The sequence below is a fragment of the Amblyomma mixtum genome, chromosome 1 (genome assembly GCF_055824585.1).
Source record: "Amblyomma mixtum isolate Tamu chromosome 1, ASM5582458v1, whole genome shotgun sequence".
NCBI lineage: Eukaryota > Metazoa > Arthropoda > Arachnida > Ixodida > Ixodidae > Amblyomma > Amblyomma mixtum.
Genome location: NC_143012.1, coordinates 95,008,773 through 95,025,617, shown reverse-complemented (window position 1 = coordinate 95,025,617; position 16,845 = coordinate 95,008,773). Strand labels below are relative to the sequence as shown.

Genomic DNA, 16,845 nt, shown 5'->3' with positions numbered 1-16,845 from the left:
AGCCCCACAGACGAAAAAAGAAGACCTATGTGGTCGAAATTTGAGATGAATTCATTGTCTTCTTTTTGTATTGCGCACGATTTGCTCGGAATGTAATACGCAGAGCAGAACAAGTACTGCATTTTGATTTCTGCATGAAAGCTAAACGAGACGGACTGGAACTGTGACTGCGGTCTTTGCAGACACGTGTTTTCCTGCTTTACCAATCATCCATGCAATCATCTCTCTTCACTCAACATCGCACCATAGCGCGACTCTGAGACCATAGTTAAACAACCCGATGCAACGGAATCAACGTAGGAAACGAGCCGCAGGAGCAGACGCCTCAAACGTTTCTTCGGTGCCGCACGCGCTTCTGACGCGCTCCTGCGACTGACAGCGCCCTCTATGTTTTTCATCGTTTCGGCAACCATCTCGCTCCCATTGGCGCACGTTGAAGGCGGCACACTTTTCAAATCTGGCTAGTTATCATTTCGCGTGCGAAACTGACTAAAACGCTGCTTTCTCCACTTTCGCCGATCAGTACGACAGTGCGGCTGGGCCGTTCTCTACTCTCCTGGCGAGAGTCCGTCTCCTAAGGGTAGAGTTTTAAATCGCGTCCAACTAATACGTTCCCGTCGCCGTGGCTGCCTGAAAATTGGGCGACAATGATCGTCACGTTAAAGACCTTGCAGCAGCAGACGTTCAAAATTGAAGTGGACCCGTCTGAAACGGTGAGTCGCGCCGGTTTTTTTGGTCGGCGCCGTAGCAGCGACTGCGGCCGCCGAATCCCCCTAGTGTGGTGTGTTATGACGCGAATGTGTATTATTTTTTTTTTCCCCCAAAGTCTTGACAGAGGCGGCGACTTAGGCCTAAACGGATTGCCGCGGGTTCGCGTTTTTGCTTGCTTGGCCAGTCACGCTCGCTGAACGCTTAGCAATGTTTTGCTCAGTCGGTTGTGCGGTGACCGTCGTAGCGTTCCTCGCCGCCCGGTCAAGTGACACGTATTGCGGTCCACTGTCACCGACGGGCCCTAACATCGCGTCGGCCCTCACGAGGGCGATCGTCGGTGCCGCAGCGACGACCCGAAAGCGCGTTCTCGTCGCATACGCACGGCGATGCCCCACTTTTTGGCGATAGGGCTCTCGCGGTGCGGCTTGCGGGTCTTTGAAAGCGCGCTCCGACCGCCGTGGCGGCCCCGGTAAAGCGCTGATTCACGCGTATCGGGTTATCGGAAGCGCGGCGTTGGGCAAGCGCGTCGTGACTGGCGTCTTTTCGAACGCGACCTGTCCCTTCATGTTAGGAAGCAGTCGCGTGGTCGCCCGTTTGTTTACGACCCGAATAGGTCCGTCCTGTGGGTGTCTTGTGCGATGCTGCGGTCATTAATACATAGATACCGGTGCGATGACCGACAGCAGAGCTGCGCGTTGTTTGCTTGCGCGTGCCCGAAAATAGACCGGGTGCCACTGTGCACAGTGGACGGGATGCCGACGGCACCCGCACGGCAACAAACGGCGCTACGAATAAACGAAATCGTCGCTTTCGATATCGGAGAGATGGACGGAAACGATATTTCGGGAGAAAAAAATAAGTGTTAGGGACTGGCCTCGACGGTTTATCGATGGTGCTGTTATCGTCGGATTCCGGAGCACTGATCAAAGCACTGGTAGCCGTTCCCTAATGACAAGGATACGCGGTCGTTGCGATAAGTGTTCTTCCTCTCATCAAGGCAGAGGGTTTAGAGTCGAGCACCCTTCACGTTGCTGGTTGTATGCGCCTTGAACGTGGTGTTCGTCGGTAGTCCCCTGAAACCACCTCTCGTCTGCAGTTAGTGCTGTCGCCTTCAGTGATGGGTGACATCGGCGATGTAGCATTGTATTCGGGGCAGACACGAGTATTTTCTTAGCTAATCATCGATCTGAGTGTGTTTAAAACAACAATGAGTGATTATGTGTGAAAGCCAATCATTCCCCTTCCTCTGCAACCTTGCTGGGACTGAAGTCTCTGGACTAAGGAGTGTGTGTACCTTTGGGCAGAAAAGTTTCATCACTTGAATACAATAAAGAACACTTAATTTGAGGCTTAGATATAATTCCAACTCTTTGTTTTTGTTTTTTTCCTAGAATGGTTCATCGTTCTAGCCTTTATTAGGTACACATCATTAGCATGTCGACTAAAAGCCTTCTCAGCCGTTCTGTTGTTGGAAAACTTCACAAGCGCTTACTAGTGACTTCTTTGTAATTTGTGTCTCGTCTGCGTGCAACTCTCTCTGCCCAAACGCAAGGTGGTCCCAGAATAAAAGCGTTGGCTTTGCATGCTCCATGCACTCTGAGGAAAAGAGACGTTTGTCTGGCCGTAGAACTCATCTTCCATGCCATGCGGATGAGTTCACATGTAGAGACTGCATGCACAGGCGCACAGACTAGTTTGGGCCATTTGCAGTGTCTTGAGCCTCGAGGTACTAGGAAAGTGCGGAAAAATGTCAGGATATCTTAGCTAGTGCAGTCTGTAGCAACTAAAACATCATTTGGACCAAGATTCCTGCATGATGTACGGAGCACTGACTGCAGGTTCAGACTGCGTGAAGGAGATGGTCTGAGAACAAGAATGGGTTTAAGTGCACTTAGCAAGCATTCCTAAAGGTAATGAGAACCAGCTTGCTGACATCTATGAAGAAGAAAGTATGTAACAGTTTCATTCGGCCAGTAATTATTGTTTGGACCAAGCCTTGGAGTTCATCGTAAAGTATCCTGCAATGGAAACGAAAATGATGGGGGTTGGGTTAAAAGGTTGTTAGGAAGGAGAAGAAAAAATAACCACATGCTGTTGGCAGGATTCAAATGCACAACCTCTGAATTTCATGTCCGGTGCTCTACCAACTGAGCTACGGCAGCAGCTGTCCAACATTCCACTTTGGGGGGTATTTATGTTACATGTCATGAAATATCGGGGGTTCATAGGATTCAAAAATCCTGCTGGTCGGGTTGGAGGGGTCTTTCGTCGCTGACAGTCTCGGCAGGTTTTCACATAATGTGCGACATCGGCGGACAGTCAGGGCCAGTAACACGTATCTTCAATGCGGCGGAGGGTGCAAGAAAACCCGAGATGTCCAGCTATCGGCTCGTCGTGTGAAGGCTGTAGAACTTCTTCGCGAAGACTGGCAGGTACAGCAAGGAGGTAGGCTGTTTTGTTTGCTGCAAAGTTATTCACGAGGCCATCATTCTGTAAACAGAACGGAGACAATCCTCGCTTGGAAAAAGCAGGTGGGTTTCGGACCAATCCGGCGAAAAATTACTTCTGATACACCGCATCAAGAAGCACACCTTCTTCTCCTCTGACGTTTGAGGGTCTTCGTGTCGGAATAGATGGCACATCATTTCAACGTACGCTAGGGCGTCTCATTTGGCAGTTGGTTTTATGTCCGAAGCAGTAATCTGGCTTTTTCTTTGCAGACGATGCTTGTGAATGTTTTCATGCGTTGCTTCCTAAATTCCTTTCATGTTCGCAGGGAAAGCCTCGTGATTCTCGTACCAGTTTTAAGCTGGACCATTTAGGACAAAAAAGACGTACCGTAGTTTTGCTTGGTCTTCCCATCTGTTGAATGTCGCCATGTGCTCAGACTGGTCCAACGATCCCTCGATGTCTGTCCACTCAGTACAGAAGGATCACGTGGCTGCTGAAGAACCAGCGGTGATGACGCAGCATTGCCTTCCATCTTCAGGAGTGTTGCAGGTTTACAGTACCCAGAACCCCCACCAGATTATTACACCAGAAACACCACCAGATCCACCAAGAACACACATTAGCTGGTTGAACATTTTTCTTGTGGGCGCGCGTGTACCTTTATTACCTAGTTTAGCTGGATATCGCTTTTGTGTGCTATGGCTTCGCCGTAGAGAATAAGCACTCAAATGATAGGTGCTAAAATTTGGTGTTGCGTGTCGGCACCTCACATACACCTCACCTGGGACTTTTTTTTCTTTATTCAACGAAATGCGACGTGATGGAACATGCATTTGGTATTTCTGAGATATTTTTTTCAGCGTTTCTCAAAGCATATCCGCTTTTCTTACTGTGAAGGAAAAAGGGAGGCCACACACTAGCGGTATGCTTCACACATGGACGATGTATATGAGTGTATGTTTAAAAAAATAAACCAACACTTTGCAATTTCGAAACGCGGATAGCCTGCACAAAGTAGCCAGCAGCGCTGCACAAAGTAGCAGCAGCTAATAACGAAACTGCTTCACTGACCGCCTAGCATGTGAGACGGAAAATTTAGCCCTTGTCGTTGCATTCATATTCAGCCTTTATCTCCACGTTCTGCTTTGCGCTGTTCTAATTGTGAGACTATTCGCATTCATAGCTCTGCTCTCTGCATCGCTTTTCTGGTACCTCAGTGGTAAATGTCCATTGAAGGCAAAATAGCGTCCCTTGAGAAAGCCCATGAGTACATCACCAGCCATAGTTGTAGGAATTCATGCATGGTGGCTCCGTGCGTATTTTACGCAATTTTCTCTCTTATAAAAGATTTTTTTCCAAAAAAAAAATGACTCGGTTGTTATGACACTAACCTATCAGTCTAGCCTCACTTAGTGTTCCCATTTAGTGTTCCTTTAAGTGAGCCTGCTTCAAGAGTTGGAATGAATGAGGAAAAAAAAGGCGTATAGACTGTAATAGTGCAGTTTTTTCATGACTTAAACACATGACAACCATGACAAACATGACAATCTTGCACATGACAACCATCGTTTGGTTGATGTAACTCGAGCTGAAGCACCATAGTAGTTGAAATTCAGTTATAAATTCAATTATTGTTGATGAATACTACTTGGTGTAATGATTTATGCATCATTACAAAGAAGAAAATGCCAAGGCAACATTAAGTGTCTCCAGTCTTTTAAGTGTGCTTACGGGGAGTGTCGTTCGCTATAAGCGCACTCTGGCAAAGCCAAATGGCATAAGTGGAGTGCCACTAAAATCAAAGCATGAACACCTCAGTCTACCACATTGGATGCATGAAAGGCAACTAGCCAAAGGTGTCGTGGAGTTAGAGAATTGACACTCTTTGACTTTCACGCCGAACGTGTGTTAGCTGTTAACTTGCAGGTAAGATGTCAAACTGCAAGAAGTAGTATTGAGGTGAGATATGAATGTCAAAGATACCAAGCTAGATTACCAAGATCCCAAGAAATGCTATATTCAGTCTGTTGACCGTCCACGCAATGGATTTCTCGCTTTGAAGTGGGAAACTTTGTCACGTTCCCCTTGATATACCCACTCATTTCCATTAGTGGGAAGCCTTGTTCTGTTCGTTTCTCAGCAAATTGCCTAGACTGGCTTGTTCTCCTTTTCATGAATGTTCAGATGGACGGCCCCAAACATTGGCCGTAGGCTTGCAGTAGCATGTGCCATTTCTGGTCCTCACCCTCTTATCTTGTGCATATATATAAATATCTTCTTCTTCCCCTATTCCTATCACTTTACTCTTCATCTACTGACCCATGCTCTTTCATACTGGCCATTGTTAAAGTTGCAAGCCTCTAATAAGGCACCCTCGTGAAAGCGGCGTACAAAACATTGAACATCCTGCCAGAAGGATGAACAAGCATGAGCTTGCTATTAGAACTCATGATGGTAGCTGCAACGGCTGGCAGCACTTCATGCTTTCAGCAAAGCCGGAAGTTGGGCAAGTTGGATGACGTTCATGATGTGACAATAGCGCACAGGGAACACAAGGGACGGAAAGGAAACGACGCAGACAAGCGCTAACTCGCAACTGGGGTTTATTGCTGAAACACGCAGTAATTTTTTTTATGCAAGTCACTTTCAAAGTACAAAAAACATAAAACAGGCAGCGCACAAGGCCCCTCCTCGGAAGCCCAAGTCAGGGGGAAAAATGGAATTGTAAGCAGCAGCAGCAACGGATTTTTTTTGCTGAACTGATTCTTCCACAGCGATGAGTGCCACCTGCTGCTTACAGTTCCTTTTTTTTCCGTCTGACTTGGGCTTCCGAGGAGGGGCTGTTTGTTTGTTTGTGTGCCTTGAAAGTGACTTTTATATATTGCTTGTTTCAGCAATAAACCCCAGTTGCGAGTTAGCGCCTGTCTGCGTCGTTTCCTTTCAGTCCCTCGTGTTCCTTTTGCGCTATTGTTACATCATGAACTTCACGCTTTCGTCTTTGTGTTGAATAAATGCGACCTGTACCGCCTTGTGCTCATCTGTCAACTGCAAATTCAGCGTCTGGTGCCTCCTCTGCCCACTGTTGGGCCATTTGCATTGTGTTTCCACCGTGGTCATGACTCCGTGTCCCCTTGTGTCTTTTGCAGGTGAAAGTATTCAAGGAGAGGATAGAAGAGAAGAAGGGCAAGGACTACCCCGCAACATGCCAGAAGCTAATATACGCAGGTGAGCCGTGCGTTGTCCTTGCACGGTGCAACACGGGGTTAGCGGTTTCATTTCTTGATGTGTGGTAGGGAGAAAGAAAAACGTTAGAGGGCGCTGCGGAAACCGCATTGGAGTAATGATAAGCATTGACGCCTTCTCTTCGTCTCTGGTTGCCCCTCTTTGCTTCTAAAGTATTCATTCAGGCATTCAAATTTGGTGCCGCATTGGCTCTGCCCACACATCAGGTCACGTTGTACAACACATGGTAGGTCACATGGGGGCATCACGTGGTACGACACTTCCGGCGATTCAAATTTCACGCCTCTCGCGCCCCGACTACACCCACTTCTGGTCGCTTTTTTGGCTCTGATTACAACTAATGATCCGATTGGTACCATATGTTTTGCCCGGCATCCTCACGTCGCCCCCCTTTGATTATAACCACTATCTAAACGATATTTCTTTATAGTTGCCCACAACTGCTGCCGACACGTTACTTGTGTACACAAACTCACCGACATAGCCTAGTAATGCTTTCACATTGAAAAATGTTTTTAAATTACTGCAGTGTCACTGCAGCTGGCATGTTTCGCAGTCCTCGGTTTTGGTTGAACACTGCAAGCATGCAAGCTGGGTTCTCAGCGGAGTGTAATGCCTCACCCCATGGAGACCTAGCTCAGGCAAAATGTGGTTGAAGTTTTTCATTGATGTCATAAATGGCGAGTGTTGGGAGCATTTCATTTTCGTGACCTTTTTGAAGGCCCCAGTCTCGCCTTGCCATGCAGGCTGCATTGGCCCAGCTTTTGTTTTCCACGGGAGCTGTGTGGAAAAGGCGGAGCAGAAAAGGGACAAAGGGAGAGGGAAGCTCAGCACTCGCGTCACTTCTGGCCATTTTAAGTTCAGTGTGATGGCATTAGGAGCGCCACGAAGGCGAAAACTGTCCGGTGGCATCTGTGTGAAGCCTCCAGTCAACCATCCCTGAATTGTGGTTTCCAAGACAGGTTTCTTGTACCAACTTGTGTTAATAATTAGATCCGTATTAGGTTTGGTAGCTTTAAGTAAACATGCTCAGTATGTAGTTCAGCCAGTCATGATGTTGCACCTATGGTAGCCGCCAAAAATGGTAAATATTCAGACCAAAACCTACTTGCATGCACTCGTGATGTGGCCAAACTCTTAATCTATGCTTCTGATAACAAAAGCGCGTTTGCACTATGTGCAAAAAGCAGGGAATTTTGTTGGTTGGTCATCCCGATTGCCTAGCATCTGGCCGCCTTCACTCTTTTGCAGTGTATTTTGTTTTGCACATGTAGAAGCAAGCACATTATGGTTCACTGCTTCCTCGCAGTGAAGCTGTTTGAGAAGAGCGCCAGGTGCCAGTTTTCAAACCTATGTGGTTGGCTATTAGGGCATTGAGACTGCGCCCACAGTAGCTATGAGGCCTTTGTGATGCGTTGTATCTTGGATACACTCTTCTGCTTGTTTCTTTCCTAATCCAGAGTTATATCCAGTCCTAATTCCAATCCAATTCAGTTGCAATCTGTAGTCAAAGCACTGCTGGGATAATAGGAGGGTACAGCGCATGGTGCAAAATTGTGATCCACTTTGTGTTGGCGATAGGTGTCGATGCTCCCTTACCGCATTGCCATCTTTTGACTTGGCTTTGCTCTTCCAGAACCCTAGAGAGGAGAAGAGAAAGGAGAAATTTTGCTTGTGGGGTCTAGTTTCTTCAGCACATAAGAGAAACTGTCAGGTACTCTTGAAGAACTGTGGCTGATTACTTGACTGTGACAGCTTTAGCTCTGCTAATGAAACTTATTGGAGAGTGCTCCTTGCACGACGCCTTGAAACTTCTGGAGTTGGAAGTTTCAGCCAAACGTGGGTGTATTCAGGCTGGTGATGGTGATGGATGGGTGTTTCACCAGTGTGCATCGCATTTATGTGCTAGCTGACTGTGCTGTCACCCTACCTCTTTGAGACTGTGTATGTGCTTTACCATGTGCAGGAAAAATCCTCAGCGACGACTCCAAAATGAGCGAGTATGACATTGATGAAAAGAAATTTGTAGTCATCATGGTGACAAAGGTGAGGGCACCCTCTTGTTCTTGTGCAGTTTTATCTTTATTTCATGCATGCATGACACGCTGCATTTCAATAGCCACCTGCGAATGCTGCGAGGCTGTTTGGCGGTGTGATCAATCTTTCGTTGCGTCCCGAGTATCACTGATGGCCCTTTGGCAAGTAACAAAACGCTGTATCAAAACCAAACAGCCTTCTTTTGTGTAAACGCAGTGTGGTGCATTTGAACACTACCCAGTGCACAGGCAACATTGGCTGGAATGCATAAAATTAAAAGGCCGATGTTTCTCGCTTCTAAGGTGTGGAATAGCAGTTGTATTTGGCTTCTTGAGATGTAGCTGCTGGTACCAGCAAAGCAGTGGACTTGTAAAGTACTGTCACTCATTGTCACCCTTGGCCTTGGTGAATAGCTGGACTAAGCATGACATGTTCAAAAGCAAAGTGTTCACTTTATGAACTTTTGCTTGGAAAGGAAGAAAGAGGGGAAAAGATAGGAAAACTTATCAGCAGTGACATTAACTAGCACGATGCTCGATTGATTGAATGCCAACAGTGCAAACCTGGCCGCTTTTGAAGCATGGAACCAGGGCATGTTCTAGTTTCCTAAACAAGGACTATTATTTGAATGCTGTCATTGAAGGCTGCAAGCATCCAGGATAGGGATAGTCTTGCACTGTGCTTATGTACCCAGATATTGGATAAGAGATAGGAAGCAGGCGGAACGGGTGAGGGAACAAAAGTGGGTTAATGACATCCTAGTCGAATTCAAGAGGAACAAATGGGCTTGGGCAGGGGATGTAATGCCAAGGACAAGATAACCGCTGGTCCTTAAGGGTAATGGAGTGAATTCCAAGAGAAGGCAAACGTAGCAGGGGACGGCAGAAAGTTAGGTGGGCGGATGAGATCAAGAAGTTCGTGGCATTACGGTGGCCGCAACATGCAAAGGACAGGGTTAATTGGAGAGAGACACGGGACGGGAGAGGCCTTTGCCCTGCAGTGGGCGTAGTAGGCTGATGATGAGGGTGATGATGCCTATGTGCCAAAACACAGGGATAGTGAAAGGGCATGCTGGAAGATGTGACTTTTATCTCTCTCTCTACCCCTCGTGCTCAGCCCAAACAGTCAGCGGACGCGACCGCCACCGCGGCTGCTGGTGCCACGACGGGCGCGGCGACTGCGGGGCCCGCTGGCAGCACTGCCACTGCCCCTGCGGCAGCAGCAGCAGCAGCAACGGCGGCAGCGAAACCGGCGGCGGAGACACAGAAGCCGGCAGAGGCCGCCAGCGATGCTTCCAAGAGTCCTGCACAGTCGCCTGCACACTCAGCGGCAACCACCCCCACCTCGTGAGTGGGGGGAGGGAGCACCAGAGGGCAGCAGCTGAGAGCTTGCACTGCAGTTTGCTGTGCAGTGCACAGGCTGGCTCAGGGAAGGCCTGCGGCAGCGGTGCCCAGGCCCACTTATGAATCCTTAAGATCTTGGAATGCATGTACAGTAGACTCCCTTTAAGACGAACTCCAAGGGACCATGAAGACTATTCATCTTATCAGAAGCTCATCTAATTAGGAGTGCTTTGTAAAATGATGTTCGAGCATGCAGTGTGTGTCCAAATACTTCATATATGTGAACAAAGCCATGAAATAGTCTTTTAGGAAAAAAATAATTGCAACATAAGCATTTATTGCACTACAGTCAAACCCCGTTACAACGAACTTCAGGGGACCGCGGGAAAACGTTCGTTATTCTGAAAGGTCGTTATAGTGAAAGCCCAAAAATTAGCCATAACAATAGCATTACAGTAACGCAAACGTCCTACCTTTGAAACGGTACCTCCTTGAACTCGTTTCTCACACAATGCACACGTGATCGTCGGACAAGGCACATTTATTTGAAATAGTCCGTGATCGTCTTCTGACGGGTGCAGCAGAGACTCTGCAGAACGAACGATTCCAGACCGTCCGCATTCTTATGCACGCCTTCGGTCGCTGTGCCGCTTTTGGCTATAAATATGCGGAGTTTTCGCAAGTAGTCCAACGCATCTGTGGCCGACACGGACTCGTCGCGGTCTTCGGGTGCTGCCGTAACCTCATCGTCCATGTCGTCGCTGCATTCCTCATCTTGAGTCGCCGTGCCCTGGACGCTCTGCAGTATGTCATCAGTGGTAAGCTCCGCTGAGGTCCACGTTGCCTCGTCACACTGGACATAGTCGTCAAATGTGACTGAAGGATCGACGGCTAGCTGCTCGGCCACCTCGCTCCAAAGCTCGCTCGAACTGTCCTCCACTGCCGGTTCATCGGTTTGTGGTTGGCCATCTGTGATCGTCAGGCCGGCCTTCTTCCAGCAGTTTTGGATGGTGGTGGACGTGACGCTCCACCATGCGCCTGTCAGCATTTCCGCAGCCTGTAGGACGTTGATGGCTGTCGAGCGCTGCAGGCGCAGGTTGATGAGCAGCCGCTGAACAAGGCGCTTCCGGAAGTGCGACTTCACGCTCCTTATTATTCCTTGGTCCAGTGGCTGAAGTACTGACGTGCAGTTCGGCGGCAGATACTCGAGACGCACATTCGTGAGCCGTATGTTGACAATGTGCGCCGAGCAATTGTCGACAATCATCAAAATGTGCCTCCCCTCCTTCCTCATCTTCTCGTTTACCGTCAGCAGCCACTCGGAAAAGAGCTCGCGGGTCATCCAGGCACGCTGATTCACCCTATAACGGCACGGCAGCGACACTACATTTTTCATGCAGCGCGGCTTCGAAAACCTCCCGATCACCAGAGGCTTCAACTTTTCAGTGCCATCTGCATTGCAACAATACAGCAATACAGCACGGTGACGCGAAGCTTCGACTTTTTGCCGCCTCTGCACTGTTCTCCTTTAAAATGCATTGTCTTGTCCGGGAGCAGCTGATAAAAGCAGGCAGTCTCGTCTGCATTAAAAATATCAGCTGCTGCGTAAGACTTGACCAGTTCGTGGAAGCTTTCCTCCCTCCACGTGGCTGCTGCTGCTTCATCTGCTGCCTTCTCCTCGCCAGACACAGACTGCCAGGTTACGCCGTTTCGTTGGCGAAAACGGTGGAGCCAGCCAGAAGACGCTTCGAAGCCGGTAACCTCAAGAATTGCAGCGAACTGCCGCGCCTTCTCCTGCAGCATTGGGCCTGACACGGGCACATTCTGTGCTCTCACGTCTTTAAACCAAGTCAGCACTGCTGCGTCAATATTCTGGAAATCGCCAAGCCGCAGTCGCTTCCTTGATGGAGTAAGCTGAGATTCTTGCTGGTGCCTAAAGATTTTCTCTTTATCTTTGAGAATCGTGGCGATCGTCGACCGCGCCACTCCACGTTCTTTAGCCACGACGGATTGCTTCTTCCCGTCTTCTATCTCGCGAAGAATGCCTACTTTCTCACTCAAAGAAAACTGCTTTCGCTTCTTCCGCATGGTTGGAGTTGTTGAGCTCATGGCAACGCGATCGCTGGCACGCACTTCGAACACAATAAAAACCAGAAGAAAAACAAGATGGACAGGCCTGACACGGGTGACAGCACGCAAACAACTGAAAAAACAAGAAAAACGTGATGCGTACCGGAACGGAGAAGGAAAAAAAAAAGTCTCCGCCTGCATGTTTCTCCTCCCGCGCCATCTCAGGTTTTTGCGGGAAGCAAGTTGCAAGGCGCCTGCTCTTCGCGCTGCGTCGTCTGCTAGCTTGGAGCTCCGGCTGCCGTGACGGATACACTGAAATCTAAGAATCCTCGCATTTTGGGATATGAGTTCGTAGTACTGAGGTGTTGTTAAGATGACATGGAAATTAAATAACGATCGTTATTCTGAAATGTTCGTTATTCTGAAGTTCGTAGTAGTGAAATATTTTTACATTTGAAACTATAAGCAGTCGGCTTGGGATTTCTTAAAAGTTCGTTAACCTGAAATGTTCGTTAATGTGGTGTTCGTTGTAACGGGATTTGACTGTATTAGTGCAGTGCATCAGGCACTGTTGAGTGTTGCCCAGTCTGTTATTTTTTTTTGTGTCTGTCAAGAAAATCGTCTGCTTGCTACAAGCGTAGGCATATCACTTAACCTTCCAAGAAATCCTTCAGTGCCCTCACAGGGGAGGAGCAGCGACAGTTCTGCTTTCACAGAATCGCCCTTTCAACGGAGACGTGGTTAGGTCTCTGTGCCTCCCCGCGTCGCATGGATCGTCGGCGGTGCAAAAAAAGCTTTCAATTTTTTTGCTTTTTTTCTTTCCTTCCGCTGAAATACTGCTCGAATGGTCGAGTAAAGCTGCATGGCTTGGCCACGGCTGGTCGTGAAAGTTCATCTCAACCAATTAGCACGTGTGCAGTGTACATCTTAAGCAGATTTTTTTTGCATTGACTCTATGGGAAGCCAAACAAACGACCACCACTGTTCATCTTAGCCAAGGGTTCATCTTAAGCAAGTTCGTCTTAACGGGAGTCTACTGTATGTGCCGTAGAATCTCAATGATACGGCTCTTGCGGGATAGAAGTTGGGTTGTAAGGTTTTGAAGTTGCTATTTCGGACATGGGAAGAAAGATCTTTTATGTCCATTTCTGAAGTGACAGCTTCAAAACCCTTTAACTCAACTTCTATAATAGGCAGGATGAAAATTTTTACCCATATAGCATGAAATGTGGTTCAGCTGTTGCTGCCATTATGTCTTTGTTTATATTTCCTGCATGGCTGACATCGCCACGATGGCTCAGTGGTTATGGTGCTCGGCAGCTGACCCTGAAAGACACGGGTTTGATCCTAGCCACGGCGGTTGCATTTCAGCGGAGGTGAAATTCTAGAGGCCCATGTACTGTGCGATATCAGTGCAACATTAAGGAACCACAGGGGATCAAAATTTACACCATTCTCACATACTGCAGCAAAACAGCCACATACGCATAGAATGCAGCAAATCATTTACAAAAAAGCCGTTGCAGTAACACTTTGGTGCCACTTTTCTGAGCCTTTATGTTTTTAAATGATTAGTGTTGCTTAGTGCTCTCACTATTCCTGAATAAACTGCAATGGAATGGTCCTGTCATGGGACAGTTTGGGGGCACTGGAAGCTATAAATTTTTTCCGGTGTTGCTTTTTACGTGTGGAAGTGAATATAGTGGGTGACGGTCAAAGCAGATAATTATAATTTTTTTAATGAGTGTGTACAGGTATAGCGTATTTGCATAAAACAGGCACTTGTGATCACACAGGCACAAGACTGTACTGACATTTGCTTTGTGTCAAGCTACTTTTTCGTATATCCTGAAGAAGGCAGTCCCTCATGTTTTTATACCAAGCAAAAATTGGATGCATACATATGCGAACAGTATGAGAGCAGAACGCTTAAAGGTGCACTGAAGAGGATTCTGAACTTGTCTTTTTGCCGCGGGAACTCTATCTACACGTTCCTAGCATTCTTAGAAACTGTAACTTATTGCCCTGTATGGCCGATTTCCCTAATTGAATCGAATTAACGTCCGGCTCCCGCCCTTTTTTTTTAATTCTGCCTCGTACGGTGGGCGGAGTCGACCAACGCGTGAAGTTCCTTTCAGCCAGCTCCGTGGAGGCTTTGCTTTCGCTTTATTTTGTTTTTTAGGTTTCCATGAGTAAATAGTTTTATTCGCAGATAATATATCCACAAAATAAGCCCGCAGAAATAAAAGTATGCGCGGATTATTTGCTACTACGTATTACTCCGCCGATGGCAGAGCGGCAAGCCGCCACCGGACTGGGTGAAAGGCACTCCACGCGTTGGTCGACTCCGCCCACCATACGAGGCAGAATTAAAAAAAAAAAGGGCGGGAGCCGGCCGTTAATTCGATTTAATTTGGGAAATCGTCCATACAGGGCAGTAAGTCGCAGTTTCTAAGAATGCTAGCAACGTGTAGATCGAGTTCTCGCGCCAAAAAGACAAGTTCAGATTCCTCTTCAGTGCACCTTTAAATCGCACTCAAGAGCCAAAATTGTTTACGCTTTTGAGTCAAACTTTACCCTTTGACTACCACCCCCAAGCTGTACTTGTTATATGAGATTGTACCATTATTGCCAATGACAAGTCACACTCATCCAGCGTGTTGTGCTGCTCGAGTTCAAATTTATTGGCCATTAAGAATATAAACAAAGTAAGTTAGGCCTATAAGAAATTCGTATTGTAAGGGCTTGCATGTTTAAAAAACCGTCAGGGGGACCTCCCCCCCGCCAAAGATGATTTATGGTTGGCAGTTGCATTGGTTGCAATTTTCCACACTAGAGGGCGGTAGTTGTGCGCGAGAAATGCGTCTCGCACCTTTAACACATGCTTTAAGCCTGACAACAATCACTTTCTCCAAAAATCACTGAACAATCTGGTGGCTAAAGGGTTTTTGAGAAGGCATTTAAAGGGACACTGAGGAGAGCTCTGTTAATATTTCTATTATAGCAAAATCCGATAGTTCGGCATGTCATGGCTTTGTTGCCACTTGGCCGGCAGCGAAAGATGCATTTATTTCTAAGAAATTTGGATTCAAAGTTGAAAAAGTTTTTCCCGCCGCTCTGATTCAAACTTGGGATTCTCCTATGACGACAGAGGACTAAGTGACGTGAAACATGACGTGACGCAGACTCCGTGATTTCTGGCCGTCAGCACTGCGGCCCAGCAGCAGCCGAAACGAAAGCTACCGCCGGCCGCAAGTTGAAGGCATCTATCGGCTATTGCGGCCGTCGCTTCGTTTACGTTTGCACCGGCGTTTTGCCAGCGTTACAATGGATCTCGTTCTCGAAGTCGTCAATATAGACACCTTTAGCATACCATGTACCTTGTTACCGCTAGCGGAATACCGGGAGCCGCCTAACACCGTTGAGCAGGCGCTGATTTGTCCCGATGCTGTAGGCGCGCGCGTAGCTGCCGGGCACGTGGTGCCATCTGGCGACGTCAAGGAGATTTGAGCATGCATTGGCTGCGCCTCAGTGATTCATGGCTTCTCGGGTCGTAGAGTTGCTAGAACCATTGGTTCTAGCAACACTGTTTTGTCCTATGACCTCATCACGCTTGTACTTGTGAGTTTGGCCTGTGGCGGCGACCTGCATTTTGGTTCTTGCTCTTTTCTACGTTACAAGAGCTTTGTTGTCAGTATGAGTGGCGTTCTTGTAATCAGGAGCTGGTACTCTGTCGATACAAGCCAACTTCAATTTCTCCTCAGTGTCCCTTTAAAATTCGTCACCATCTTTTGCCCTGCCTTGCCTCACAGGCGGCCTGCAGCGGCGGCCGATGCAGCGGGGGGCGGCAGTGGGGGCCTGGCCCTGGCGGCCTCGGCCCTGGTGATGGGCGAGGAGTACGAGCGCATGGTGCAGCAGATCATGGAGATGGGCTACGAGCGGCCACAGGTGGAGCGGGCCCTGCGCGCCAGCTTCAACAACCCGGACCGGGCCGTCGAGTACCTCCTGACGGTGAGTGAGCCTGCTGTCTGGCGCACAAGTCTTGGCAGAGGGGCCCCCGACTAATTCAGCAGGGCTCGTCCTGCCAGCACCCAATCCACCGTGGTTCATGTGCTTTGGTCTTGGGCTCTGCAACGGCGAACTGACAGTGAAAATGTCCGAGTGGGCTTCAGACTTGCATGGTGAAACATACGGCCTGGACTGCATCTCGAAACGTGCCCTTCATGCCTTCTGTCACGCTTCAGCGGTGACACACTCGCACAACTCCCAAACACACGGACTCCACGCCAACAACCTTTATTGCACTTCTCCCATCTTCCCGCCACCGCCGCTCCGCCTCATGATGATGATGATGACTTGGCGATTCACTAGCGCCCTCTCGTGGCATCGCCCGGAACTAGACCCTACGCTGCCACACTGTCCTAACACTTCAAAGACTGAAGAGAAGGGCCGTGAGCCAGCTAAGCCTTTTGCTAGCTTCAAAATTTCCTTCGCTTCCATCCATGTAGTATGTTCTTCCGATGCCGTCACTCGTCACGGGGGAGGCTACCCGTGAGCATCAACCTTTTTATTTATTGAGATATCTGGTTGAAATTTTCAGGGTAAGCTTGTAGCACAAATATTTGAAGAACTACCAAGTTTCATGGAGCTGTGCCCACTGGTTCTCAAGTTACATGAGTATATCAAGGTGGTTTACATAGGTTCCTTGGGACATGCCTGGAGAATTTGCAAAATGTGCTGGCACCTTGAAATTCAGCATAGTCATTCCTGGATAGGTACCCCAGGGCAAAACAAGGCCCTTTTTCTAAATTTCTTTGCTGAAAAATTTTAGCACAGCCCTGAACTTAGTGTTACTTATTAGACCTGCATTAACCAAATTTTAATTGCTTATTACAAATTCCGGAGACAATATCTTAAAAATACGGGCTTGTCTTGCCCTCAGAAATTTATTCAGGTATGGTATAAAGGAAACCCCATGAAATTCTGATAA

The 16,845-nt window shown here is 48.0% G+C and overlaps 1 protein-coding gene across 1 annotated transcript in view; it reads left to right on the top strand.

The window, feature by feature from the left end:
• Positions 1-506: 506 nt before the first annotated feature.
• Rad23 (UV excision repair protein Rad23) overlaps positions 507-16,845 on the top strand; it is a 35,917-nt gene continuing 19,578 nt past the window's right edge. The window contains exons 1-5 of the mRNA XM_089554760.1: positions 507-713; positions 6,309-6,387; positions 8,372-8,451; positions 9,559-9,788; positions 15,668-15,866. Coding sequence (XP_089410886.1) covers positions 648-713; positions 6,309-6,387; positions 8,372-8,451; positions 9,559-9,788; positions 15,668-15,866 — 654 coding nt within the window. The 5' untranslated portion in view covers positions 507-647. The remainder of the gene's footprint in view (positions 714-6,308; positions 6,388-8,371; positions 8,452-9,558; positions 9,789-15,667; positions 15,867-16,845) is intronic.